Here is a 14,199-nt window from a genome sequence, read left to right as displayed (position 1 = left end):
CCGGGGACGGGGGAGCCTGGTGGGCTGCCATCTATGGGGTCACACAGGGTCGGACACAACTGAAATGACATAGCAGCAGCAGCAGCAGCAGCATGGAGCTGGTAAGAGTTTCACCATACTCCATGTTCCTCTCCTTAATGTAAAGTTATATTAACATTAAAGTAGTTTGTATATAATTATAGTAACAAACTATGACAACTACGACATGTGATACATGACAGCTACACAAAGAAAGCTCTACAGTTGTGATTTTTAGTAGGATTTCTGTAGTTTCATTTTGATTTTGAATCTTACAGTCTACAGAATCACACCCATTTTCATGGACATCTCTTAATAGGTCATATTTGAAAGCCAGATTTCCCTAGTAAAATTCAGCAAATGTATAAAGTTATAAACGAGTTTGAGCAAACTCCAGGAGATAGTAAAGGACTGAGAAGCCTGGCATGCTGCCGTTCATGGGGTCGCAAAAAGTCAAACACGACTGAGCGACTGAACAACAATAAAGTTGTAACATGGATTTAGTATCTATTAATATTCTAAATAAGGCATAGTGTTAGCTGCTACAGAGTAGTATGGGCAAGAACTGTCACTTCTGTTACCAAGGAAGTTATTAAGTCAAATCTGTAACCACTACTATTTTGGTGTGAGTTTAAAAATCTATAACTATCTTTCAAAAGAATACATGGAAAATTTCAGTCAACCAGGTCTATCTGGTGAGTAAGCAGCCAAAAAGTAACCTATAATAATGAAACTTTGAAAGCAGTCTTAAATGTAGCATCAGAAACAGCTGACAAAGAGATCAGATTACACAAATTTTATTATTTTCTTACAGACATAACATAGCATACTGGTTTAGAGCATGGACTGTGGAACCAGACTCTGTTTTGAATCCCATTCCAATATCATTAGCCGTGCAAACCTGAACAAGTCACTTACACTCAGATTCCCCATCTATGAAATGGAGATACCAGGAGTTCCTGCAGTACAGCAATAAATGAGGTTGGAAGGAGCTCATATATATGTAAGAATGAGAAGAGTGTCTGGCACACTTAGTAAGTACCAATTGTTAGTCATGATCATTATCATCCTTCTTCCAGGAAATTACTCTGATTTCTTCTCAAAACAATTCAGAGATCCTTAACCACTTCTGTACTCAAATGTTTGTGTGAACTAAAGACTGAGGTTGAAAAAGGCACCATGGTCAAACCTTGTGGTTGGTAGATAGCTTAATGAACTAATTATTCTCCAAGTATCTCAATTTCTTAAAATATACAGGTATGACTTTTGAAAGATAAAGACAAAATCATTTTGCACATTAGTATCAAAATTTATAAAATTTTCATTAGAAATTCAAAGTTTTCTTAGAAATCCTGTCTATATGTTTAAAACCTAAATTAACATTCTTTCTGCTAACAGTCCTGTTCTTTATTCTGTCTTTTACTCAGTACAGTCAGTATGTTGCGTCTATTAACAGATAGTGTAAATAGGCAATCTTGGCATTACAGCTCAATATTTTCAAGGATGAGACATGTAATTAACCTCACACATTTTGAACTGATTACAAATTAAGCTGTTTACTCAGTATAGACCCCTACTACACAGCAAGTTTATATATAATCAAAGCAATAAAGGAACACTTGATTCATTATTTTTAATTGGTTATTTTAGGTTAATACTTTTAAAAAGATAAATACTGTTTTAAAGAAAACACTATGAAACAAAACAGCTATATTTTCAGAGACGTACAAAGCAGATTAAGCAGAAAAGTAAATCAACAGAAGACAGAGAAGTTCTAAAGTCCAATTTGCGTCTTATTGCTGCTAAAGGCAAAGATGGGACGGGAAACATCGCAGACATCACACCAGCTCTAGGAGGAGTCTGGGGAGGATCAGCAGGAGCCCAGGACTGGACGTTCTTTAAAATCTCCTACAAATATGTATTACTTTAAAGACAGAGCACACTCTGGGAGCTTGAACAGGGCTCAACTGCGTAGAGGAAAAAGGTACAGAAAATATCTACAGGCATCCCAAGAGGTAGTTATCAGGAAGCACCAGGAAAATTCACTGCCCAATAGTCAGTTCATGAACTTGGAGAGCAAGTTTATGAAGAAAAGTCAGTAGCGCTCTCCTGACCAGGTGAGCTTGAGAGAAGGCGGAGCAATGGGGAAACAGAAGGCCCACATTCAAGAAAACAGTCCTTTGGCAGCAATACAGGAGGGAGTCTCACTGCTGAAAACTTGAAAAACTACCTTGGCCTCTCATCACTACACCCCACAGGACCCTCTTCATACTGAAGTACAAAAATCCATCTCATTGAAATGTGAGTAAGGAAAAAGGAACATAGCAACTAAACTGACAGTATTTTTAAAAGAAATAAAGGAACATCGCAATTTTCTTGAAATAACTCATTAGAAAGATGTTGCCAAGAAACAAGTAATAGCTGTAACCTAACAAAATAACCGAAGTTAATACGGATACCAAAAAGCACATGTAACAAAGACAAAGAAACTGTATTTCATTAAAATGAAAAACTTGCGTACATTAAAGATACTATCAGCAGAGTGAAAAGACAATCCACAGAACAGGAAAAAGTATTAGCAAATCATATATCTGATACAAGTTTAATGTCCAAAATATGTTTAAGAACATATACAGCTCAACACAACAAAACCCATTTCAAAAATGAATAAACACTTCTCCAAAAATGATAGTCAAGTGGCTAATAAGCACAGAAAAGGCTCGATTTCACTACTCACTAACCATATGCAAATCAGAACCACAATTAGATACACTTCACACCCATCAAGATGAAAAGTGAAAGTGAAAGTGTTAATCGCTCAGTCAGGTCTTTGCAACTCCATTCTTTCTCTTCTCCAGGGGACTCTCCTGACCCAGGGATAAAATCTGGGTCTCCTGCATTGTGGACAGATCCTTTACTGCCTGAACCACCATGCAGTTCCCCCATTAAGATAGTTACTATCAAAAAAGTCAGAAAATAAAGAGCTGGGTTCAGTTCAGTTCAGTCACTCAGTCGTGTCCAACTCTGTGCAACCCCATGAACTGCAGCACACCACGCCTCCTTGTCCATCGCCAACTTCCGAAGTCCACCCAAACCCATGTCCATTGAGTCAGTGATGCCATCCAACCATCTCATCCTCTGTCGTCCCCTTCTCCTCCTGTCCTCAATCTTTCCCAGCATCAGGGTCTTTTCAAAGGAGTCAGTTCTTCACATCAGGTGGCCAAAGTATCGGCGTTTCAGCTTCAACATTAGTCTTTCCAATGAACACCCAGGGCTGATCTCCTTCAGAATGGACTGGTTGGATCTCCTTGCAATCCAAGGGACTCTCAAGTGTCTTCTCCAACACCACAGTTCAAAAGCATCAATTCTTCAGCACTCAGAGCTTTCTTTATAGTCCAACTCTCACATCCATACATGACCACTGGAAAAACCATAGCCTTGACTAGACGGACCTTGTTGGCAAAGTAAAGTCTCTGCTTTTGAATATGCTATCTAGGTTGGTCATAACTTTCCTTCCAAGAAGTAAGCATCTTTTAATTTCATGGCTACAATCACCATCTGCAGTGATTTTGGAGCCCAGAAAAATAAAGTCAGTCACTGTTTCCACTGTTTCCCCATCTATTTGCCATGAAGTGATGGGACCAGATGCCATGATCTTCGTTTTCTGAATGCTGAGCTTTAAGCCAACTTTTTCACTCTCCTCTTTCACTGTCATCAAGAGGCTCTTTAGTTCTTCTTCATTTTCTGCCATAAGGGTGGTGTCATCTGCATATCTGAGGTTCTTGATATTTCTCTGGCAATCCTGATTCCAGCTTGCGCTTCATCCAGCCCAGCGTTTCTCATGATGTACTCTGCATATAAATTAAATAAGCAGGGTGACAATATACAGCCTTGACATACTCCTTTTCCTTGTTCCATGTCCAGTTCTAACTGTTGCTTCCTGACCTGCATAGAGGTTTCTCAAGAGGCAGGTCAGGTGGTCTGGTATTCCCATCTCCTTCGGAATTTTCCACAGTTTATTGTGATCCACACAGTCAAAGGCTTTGGCATAGGATGTAGAAAAATTGGAACCCTTAATGCATTTCTGGTGACGATGTAAAATGATATAGCACTATGGCAAATAGAGGTTCCTCAAAAAGTTAAATATAGAATTACTGTATGATCCATCAATTACACTTTGAGTATATACCGTAAAATCAGGAACTAAAACAGGTACCTGTAGACCAATGTTCATAGTAGCATTATTCACAACAGTCAAAAAGTAAAGATTACCATTCAAAAGCTTATCAAAAGATGAATAAACAAAATGTGGGGTGTGCGTATACACACACACACATATATAAAGGCAAATGTAACTATACTATATGTATATTTACCTTGCTTTTGCTTATTTTGGAGGCCTTTCCATATTAGCACATATATTTGCTAATATTATACTATAAAGACACTATAACTGACTTAACCAATCTTATTTACTGATGTTTAGGTTATTTACAGTTCTTGATATTACAAGTATTTCAGCAATAAGCAATCACACAAACATTTCTACATAATTGTACAGATATCTATAAGATAAATTCGTAGAGGCACAATTGCTAGATGGACAGGCTTATGAAGCTGTAATTTTTTTAATACTACCTCCAAGAGTTAAGAGGAGCTTCCTGCTACTAGATTATATGAAAGCAAAACAAATTTCCCTTTAACTTACTGTATAAATCATAAATTTTAATAAGTATTGCCACATTGCCCTACAAAAATGTTTTCATGGTTTACAGCTTGATTCATAGCATATGAGAGTGCCTGTTTCCCATTTTATAAACCACGAGTATTAAAAAATTTCATGAATTAACTATGAATGAGATTGAGCAATTTTCTTTGTGAATTTGCATTTATGTTTCTTGTTTGTGAGCCTCCTAGTCATAAGCTCTGCCTAATTTTAATTGGGTGGTTTTCTTTTTCCTACTGATTTGTAGGAATTTTTTTATATTAAAATAATTCATCTTGTTTGAGTCATGTGTGTTTTAAATATCTGTTCTAGAAGGCAATGGCACCCCACTCCAGTACTCTTGCCTGGAAAATCCCATGCGCGGAGGAGCCTGGTAGGCTGCAGTCCAAGGGGTCGCGAAGAGTCGGACACGATTGAATGACTTTCCTTTCACGTTCATGCACTGGAGAAGGAGATGGCAACCCACTCCAGTGTTCTTGCCTGGAGAATCCCAAGGACGGGGGAGTCTGGTGGGCTGCTGTCTGTGGGGTCGCACAGAGTCAGACATGACTGAAGTGACTTAGCAGCAGCAGTTTCCTTCTGGCATTTAACTTATGATATTTGTGTTGCACAGACATTTTGGTTATTTGGCAGAAAACTTAACCCATCTTTTTCTTCAGGGCTGGGTTTCCTTTGAAACACATTCCTTGATCCAAAATTAATCTTTAAATTCACACATGTGTTATTTTAGTATTTTATGACTTTACTTTGATATTTATATCTTTGATCCATCTCTAGTTGAAAGAGGAAGAAATTGAAAGAGGAAGCAATTATCTTTCTTCAAGTAGCTAGTCATTATTAAACTGTTTTAATTCCTGTTATTTTAATATCTGATATGCTAAACTCCCCCAACTTAGTCTTAAAGGAGTAACTGTAATATTTCAGAATTGTCATAAAATAAAGTCATATAGAATCTTTCCATAGAACACTCATTTTGAATGATAAATTTAAACAAAAATCTCCAAACTGCCTGTTACCTATATGATAAATAAACTTATAGTTATATGACACATAAACAATTCTGCTATGACTTGCCATACTACCGCTTCATCAACTATTGTCAATTCATCGTTACAGAGAACAACTCAAATATGCTTTCTTATGATCTCTATTTCAGAAACTACTGGACACAAGCTTCTTCTCTGAAATTTAATTTCCCTAAGTCAGCTTTAAGATATGAAACAGAGTTAATCAAAGTTATCATTATAGTATAGTCTTCCCTACTTAACTGGCCTAATTCTTCCATGCTAGTTTGCACTTTCCACCACTGTAACTAAAATTTCCCCAAAATCTTCTGCACAAGTATTAACAAATTAAACCCATCCACACAGCCAACCATTTTTCAAAAAAAAAAAAAAAAAAAAAAAAACCCTGAAATAACCTAGATACTACTGACTTTATCCACACTGAGTAGATACATTTATCTATCACTCTGCTATTGACCTATTTTGACTTCTGATTCTGAAGGGCAAAGATGAAAATTCTCCCTGCAACACAATTTAAATGTGAAGACAGAGACATCTTTGTTTGACTATTAATCTAGTCTTCTTCAGTACTTGGTTTATTGTTTTAAAAAAAAACAAAATTAAATGTTTAATCCTGTTTGAAATTTGATCTAAATCCAATAATATAAATAGTCCCTTCAGATTATAGAGTTCCTTTTGTATTATTTAAAACAGATAGTGATAGTATTAAGGAAACCACCTTAAGGCAAGCAGATAGCCATGTAACAAAGATAATATTTTATGATGCTGTGCTGTTCACAATGTATTTTCACATTAGTGTTTGTTTGGTTTCTCACAACAACCCAGTTCAACTACTAATACCCCCTCGTGACAGATGGAAAGTGAGAGGTTAAACATCTTGCTCAGGGTCATGTTGGGCAAGCCAGGAAGTGGCTGAGCCAAGACTCAAAGCCATATCTCCAGCCTTTCAAATCTTGCCTCATTCCAATGCATGATGAGCTTCCCCAAACCACAGAACAGTAAGCCACCAAATGATGAGGTGTATCAGTTGTTTCTGATGCAAGCAACTGAAATTCCAGCTTGAACTAGCTGAAATAATAATGACATTTACTAACACATTAAACTACTACTAAGGCGTTGAGAGGAATGGAAGCCTAACTTGGTAGATGCAATGGCTTGCGAATGTCACCAGTACTTGCCATTTACTGATCAATTAACTAAAAGCAGATCTTTAGGCTGCCTCCTCTCTTCACATCTGCCAGCAGCACTTGGTGTACTTAATTCATTGTTTACATTCAGACTGCTACCCTAATCATGGACCATATGTCCTTCTCTTTGTTTGGTTTGAGCAATTTAGGTTACGGCCAGGGAGACTTTTTGTTTACACATGTCCCAACTATCTTTGCATTTAGGTGGGAACATGTGACTAGTTCAAAGCAATGAATCATGAGAAGAGTAATGAGTCGCTTCCAGAGTGAGACAGATAAAATGCATGTGTGACTCCTCCATTTCTTTCCCTGATATAACTTAGGGGATACATGCTAATATGCTAAGATAATTAATAGATCACAGAATGGAGGAAGCCTACATACCAGAGCCACCAGATGGGAGAGAGGTTCTAACAACTTGCATGAGACTCTGAGTAGTTTAATTTTCATGCCTCAAGCTACTGAGATTTCAAGGTTTATCTACTGGAACCTGCAGTGCTAGTTACCTTGATCGAAGCAGATTACATGCCCACCTGAGGGAAAGCTATGCATTGACCAGACTGAACATCATCTGAGATGGAATGGATGTGTGAGATCTTTTCACTACATGTAACTTCACAGTAAGAATTCCTGAGATATTCAATTGGAGACTCAAACAGTTAAAAGTACAAAACATTTATAATTGTCCTGCTAATTCTTGTTAATAGAAAACTGTGCATTTACACAAAAAGACACCACCAAGAAGACAGATGCCTTTGCAGATACACTCTCAGATTCTGGAAGATGTTCAAAAATAAAATATACCCAGGGAACTGCAAAACCTAGGCCATGACTGACCTGTCTGTGCAAATGTTTACTGAACAACTACTACTGCCCAGTCCTGAGCAAAAAGCAAGTAATGCAAATAAGACATGATCCCTTCTGTCCAAACGGCCACCTACTGTGCTGTTGTGCTGTGCTTAGTTGCTCAGTTGTGTCCAGCTCTTTGAGACCCCCTGGACTGTAGCCCACCAGGTTCCTCTGTTTGTGAGGATTCTCCAGGCAAGAATACTGGAATGGGTTGCTATGCCCACCTCCAGGGGATTTTCCCAACCCAGGGACCAAACGCAGGTCTCCCAGATTGCAGGCAGATTCTTTACCATCTGAGCCACCAGGGTTGCCTACTAGATGACAGGAATTATGCTAAGAAGTTAAACAGATGGTCAAATAGTCCCCAAAATCTACTATCAAGGTAGCATACTGCTCAATAATGTCTGAGATCAGAGTATAGTAACATAACCAATATTTAAACTCAGGTATGCCAGGCTCCAAACAAAGCCCATGCTTTTCAAAAATCTCAAATAAAGCTTAAAAAAATTAAATTCATTATGGCATTTAAAAAACTTAAATGTAGTCTGCATGGGAGGAAATTGGTACCAAATAATCAAACTAGAAACTACCAAGAGGATATCTCTGATGGTCTTGAAACTCTGCTCTTACATAATATTTGTTTGCTGTATTATTTAGGAAGATTTGGTTCAGCTAAATTGAGAACAAGAAAAACTGTAAGGAGAACAGATAGAACTAAGTATTGACAGTACATAAGGACATAGGCTAGCTTGGTAGACATATTCTACAAAGAAAAAGATGAAGATGATTAAAAAGAGATGAAAGAACCAAGTTAAGCACCTGACATTTATGAGACACCAAATATTTATGTCTTTACTAAGTCGCCCATTGATTTTACCCGTTCTGGCCCCATGCGCTTTCTGCCTGAGATTTGCACATTAAAATTCATAGCTGTGCAGTGGTGTCTTAGTAAGTTACACTTATATCTAGGCACACTTGCCCCTGACGACAGAGCAAGTTGTGCTGGCTCCAGATACACTCCATCTGCTGAGCCAGCTCACACTCAATACTGGTCTTCAAAAATGTAACACGATCAAAGAAGGTTGATATGGCCAAGAAGGCAAGAAAGACAGGAAAGATGAACATTATGTAACATGGGGAGGGTGGTCTTTTTGTCCCATTTAAACCCTTTCCAAGTAGGTAAACCTATCTCATCTTTTCCCCCTTACTTTGTGCGGTGTCTTGCTGCTGCTGCTTGCTCAGTCGTGTCTGACTCTGTGCAAGCCCATAGATGGCAGCCCACCAGGCTCCCCCATCCCTGGGATTCTCCAGGCAAGAACACTGGAGTGGGTTGCCATTTCCTTCTCCAATGAATGAAAGTGAAAAGTGAAAGGGAAGTTGCTCAGTCCTGTCCGACTCTTCACAACCCCATGGACTGCAGCCTACCAGGCTCCTCCCTCCATGGGATTTTCCAGGCAAGAATACTGGAGTGGGGTGCCATCGCCTTCTCTGTGTGTGGTATCTTGCTGTTGCTGCTAAGTCGCTTCAGTTGTGTCCGACTCTGTGCGACTCCGTAGACGGCAGGCAGCCCACCAGGCTCTGCAGTCCCTAGGATTCTCCAGGCAAGAACACTGGAGTAGGCTGCCATTTCCTTCTCCAGTGCATGAAAGTGAAAAGTGAAAGTGAACTCGCTCAGTCGTGTCCGACTCTTAGCAACCCCATGGACTGCAGCCCACCAGGCTCCTCCCTCCATAGGATTTTCCAGGCAAGAATACTGGAGTGGGGTGCCATCACCTTCTCTGTGAGTGGTGTCTTAGGTTGGTGCAATAAATCTACAAGAGTATCCTGATTTGGTCTGCAAGCCTTTTTGTACTGTGGCCTGTCTGCGCTATGTGTATAATAAGGTAGCTGATAGTACCAGATGGTGAAGCTACAGGAGTGGATGTGCCCACATTAGGGACAAAGGCTATAAAGCCTGGGATACCCCTCCAATTGTAGCCAGCACCACCAAGAGTTGGGGCTAAGTCAGGACAGAATGATAGCTGGGGCCTGACAATACCAAGAGAACTGAGCCCCAAATTCACCAGTCACTGACTCGGTCCCTAAACTCACTCACACAGCAGAACAGTCAAGAGTATTAGAACCTACACACAGGCACTCAAGGTCCCCCCTTTATTCATCCATTAGAACATCCACTCCCTAGTCTCAGCCCACCTAACCTCAAAATGACCACATGGCACCTTGGACAGAAGAACTGGAAGGGCAGGGAATCTGAAAGACTCAGGATTCACCTGAGAAGGCCCGAGTCATCATCCAAAAGTGTATCAAAAACTAGAAGAAACTAAGATAATGCCAGTTGGCAAGTATGTTGCCTGTTCTGCCTGGGGGTGATTACTGAGGAAAAGTAAACTGTCCCAGTAAAGAATCAACCTCTTCTATGTAATTTAAGTAAGTTTGTGAGTCCATTACAGTTTTACTAACAGCACTGGCAATTTGGGAAACAGAAGATATCCAAAGGAAATGAGGACGGGAAAGTCAGCAGAACCAGGAATTTAAAATCTTTAAACCTCTCTTCCCACTTCAAGAATTCATGCACACACTTTACAAACATTTGGTACTCAATTATTTTGTCTGAAGAACAACTATCTTCAGTAACAGGATACTGAGCAGTTACTACATATACGTCTAAGCAGCAAAGTTCCAAACTATTAAGTTTATGAGCCCACATGCCTTCATTTATGTTTACTTGAAGTTCTCACTTTTCTGTCAGAAACATAAAGTGTTTTGATCTTCAATAGCCGTTATTTCCAGAAATATTATGCTTCGATTCCTAAACATGTGCTTCCTCCTACAGTCAAATTGGGACACAGCACAATCAAAGACCAAGCTAAAGCTAAAGAGTAGGGATGATTAAGAATTATTTCTCCTGGGAGCAAATAATCTCTTAAATTGTACGATTTCTATATCAACCTTAAATGAAATTTTGTATGTACTGGATATAAATTAAGGAAAAATATGGAACTTCATACATGGGTTACTCTGCATTTTAGTCAAGGTAGAGACCAATATATGCAGACTAAGAGCAAGTAGCAAAGGTCCAATCAAACAATCAGATGTCTGCAAAGGTCAGGACTAACAGGTCAATCTGCTGCTTTACACATTTCCAGCTCTAAAGTCTTTCTTTCATAAAGCTGGAAAAATGCATACCTGTGTGGTCAAATATAAGCTCAGTATTGTCCACAAAGAAAAATAGGAATCTTGAAAGAAACTCTTTGGAGTGATAAAAAAGACTACCGGCTGCACACCTAGATGCTACAGGCATCCAAGCATGGGGTGAAAGGAAAAGAGTTAGGAAGACAGGAACACAGGATGCTGAGAAGTTCTGAGCTGAAAACCAGGGAGTTATCCTACTGTTTTACTAAGAAAATTCAATCCGTGGGGCTAGTGCACCATCTGGTGGCCATTCTGGGCCTACGTGTCAAAAATTTCCCAGATGTTTCTAGATATTTTAGGATGCCACCAGAACTCCAACAAAAACACAGTTCATTCTGACACTTCACAGGATCTGATCAAAATGTGATGAAACACTAGAGAGCAGTTAAAGATGATAATACAGAGTAAGATATTTCTCATTTAGTAAACCTCCAGGACAAATAAAATGCCCCTTGGAATACAGTGCCAATTTGAGACAGATGTATTTTCTGTGTATTATTTAAAAATATGTAATTACAGCACTCTATAATTTATGTAATTGTAGATATACTGGTTTACTGCAAAAGGTTACATGTAAGCACCAAGAGAATTGCTTTTTTTTTGAAAATTCATGAATTTCAGCCCTAGAAATACACACCTTTCTCCGTGGATTTTATTTATTACTGCTACTGTATTATAACCAGAAGTTTGTACGGTTGGTTAAGGATTTAAACATGTTTATCAACTTAGCTCTTTCACCATCACTTTTAGCAACCATGCTAAAACAAAACTTCTAGAATTACTAAATGAAAACGAAAATGGGAAACAAAAATTTGTTACATACATTCTTGGAAGCAAAGAAATTGATGGTTATTTTAATTCTTTTAATTTGCTCTCAATCTAGGTACAAGACATTTCCAATAACTACAATTTAACTCATACCTAACTCAGAACAAGAAAGTCTAAAACACTGGAGAGTGATTTACATACAGTATGTAAGTTTACTTAACTGAGTAAACTCAGCACACATCTTCCTTCATGTGGAAAAGGAAACTGGACGATAATATGGAATACGACCCCGAATACTGCTGAATGTCCATGTGAATAGTTAGGAATTTAACTTAACAAATCTCCCCACACCTCCTAAGAAGGAAAAACAAAGTCACACAGACATCTCCTCCAAACCAGGAGGGCAGAGGCCTCTCCTGGGCCCTGGCAGCGTCCACCGAGAGAGGCGGCCTGTACTCACACAGATGGCGAGAGCTCCAGCCCCCATCTCGCCTGGCAGGTCTGACGAAGACTGGATGAAACGATCAAAACTGCAGCAAAACACTAAAATTCCATTTGGTCAATATGCTCTGATGTAAAACACAGCTCCAGGTCCAGAGGCCCCACGGAGAGCCCAGGGCAGCTCCTAACATTTTCGGAAGTGTGGGTTTGCTTCTGATTTGGCTAAACCCACGTGGCTGGGAGGACTGCCTGGAGTTGAAATCTGACCCACAGCTTCTAGGACTGGTGACTGACGGAGTCACGTGACCTGGGTCTTAAGTCGCTGACATCTTTTTCTTAAACCTGACTTGTTAGATGCCACACACAGGCTTCTTCGGTTCAGAAAACACCAATTACCTTAACAGGTGGTGTTCATTCATTAACGGATTTAACTAAGTGCGGAAAGCAAAGGCGCATTTGCTTCCATCGATACTCATCTCTAAGAAAAATTCACCTATTTACACTCAGGATTAAATCTGAAGGCATATTCCTCACTTTTCTAAGGCAGAATCAGTTTATCAAAATTTTCTTCCTTCCACCTTTATTCTGTCAGCATTGTTCCAAATGAGAATGCTCTATTTAACTGTTACATACTGCTTCTAATTTTTTTTTTTTATTACTGCTTTTCTGTCAAATCTTTTAAACTGGCACATTTAAGAGAATGGTAACAAATATTACACGGGAAGTTTCACCTGACCCAACTTTAAAAGACTTTAATGGCCCCCAACTACAAAACATATTAATATTTACTCTTAAGGGGAGGAGGTGGAAGGAAAAGGGAAAAATGAAATCAGATCCCATTACAATTCTTTTCTCCAAACATAGTATTGTTTAACAGCAGCCAACCAAGAGTACCTGCAGAGGAGCCAAGACAGCAAATCGTACTAAGCAATCCATAAGACTTGACCAACTATGTTTTATTTCCATAGGTGCACATGTAACCCTGCACAGATTCTACTTTCACAAGGCAGAGCGACACAGTCCCAAGGCCATACAAGGGAATGGCAGTGGGACAATGGACAGAATCCTCTCTATTGCACAGAATACATTTTTTCACTTCTACATTAATCTAGATTTTAATCACTCTGCTTCCTGTTCAACCATTAGAAAACTAGGCTGATTACTAAAGAAAATCGTAACATAAACTTCTTCTAACACAAAATTTGTCTTCTTGTCTGATTATATAAATATTGCTGGTCCATGGTGAAAAATAAAAAAATTAGGTCATCTCAAGGCCCATCATCCAGTGTTACCCAATCAATATGCATCACCTACACTGGGCCAGGCGCTATATACCTTACCGACAATGTATGTACCTTTTCTCCTAGGTCATCCAACGGTGCAAGGGAGGAGTAAGTAAAGAAACCTTTTGATTAATAAATGATTAATAAACTTATTAATAAATTAATAAATGCTAATAAAGAAGCCAAGATGTAGCAAAAGAATAACAGAGGACACCCAGAAACATTTAACATTTACTTCTAGGATCTTTTCTATGCTTCTTAAAAAATGTAACTTAAATACAATTCCTGATCATTTTAAATCCTAATATTTTTACTTAACATCTCATCAGATCCCATATTGTTAGCGCTATAAACTATTTTAATCATGCATAATACTACATTCTGTACATATAACCATTCAGTCACTTTCCCTAAAATGTTTTTAGGCATTTATATGGTTTCCAATTTTATGTGTGTATGATTTTAAATAATGCTTTGTTCTCAGTCTGATTTTTTTCTTTCTGGTCAAGACTCCTGAAAATGAAGTTTCTGGATCACAGAGAATATGAACAAGTATCAAGGCTCCTGACACACACTGGCTCTGGCAGTTTATATTCTTCCACTTACCCTATCCAAGGTCTGAATATTTTGTGAAGTATTTCCTAATTTAGTGAAAATGATTTCTCATTTTCAAACTTACATTTCTATCATAACATTAAAGATATGAAAAA

General features: G+C 38.7%; 1 protein-coding gene across 4 annotated transcripts in view; it reads right to left on the bottom strand.

Moving 5' to 3' along the window:
* The window catches only part of FAM13A (family with sequence similarity 13 member A), a 342,045-nt gene that overhangs the window by 304,888 nt on the left and 22,958 nt on the right, over positions 1-14,199 (bottom strand). For 3 of the 4 annotated variants that reach the window (XM_005681435.3, XM_005681436.3, XM_018049311.1), the window contains exon 1: positions 12,226-12,443. The exons of the other annotated variant lie outside the window; for it this stretch is intronic. In XM_005681435.3, the coding sequence (XP_005681492.2) occupies positions 12,226-12,252 (27 nt within the window). In that variant the 5' untranslated portion in view covers positions 12,253-12,443. Of the gene's footprint in view, positions 1-12,225; positions 12,444-14,199 lie in introns of those variants that run through there. 4 annotated transcript variants of the gene reach the window in all.

The sequence above is a fragment of the Capra hircus genome, chromosome 6 (assembly GCF_001704415.2).
Source record: "Capra hircus breed San Clemente chromosome 6, ASM170441v1, whole genome shotgun sequence".
NCBI classification, from domain to species: domain Eukaryota; kingdom Metazoa; phylum Chordata; class Mammalia; order Artiodactyla; family Bovidae; genus Capra; species Capra hircus.
The sequence above is the reverse complement of the archived record's forward strand: the minus strand, read 5'-3'. Positions and strand labels throughout refer to the sequence as shown.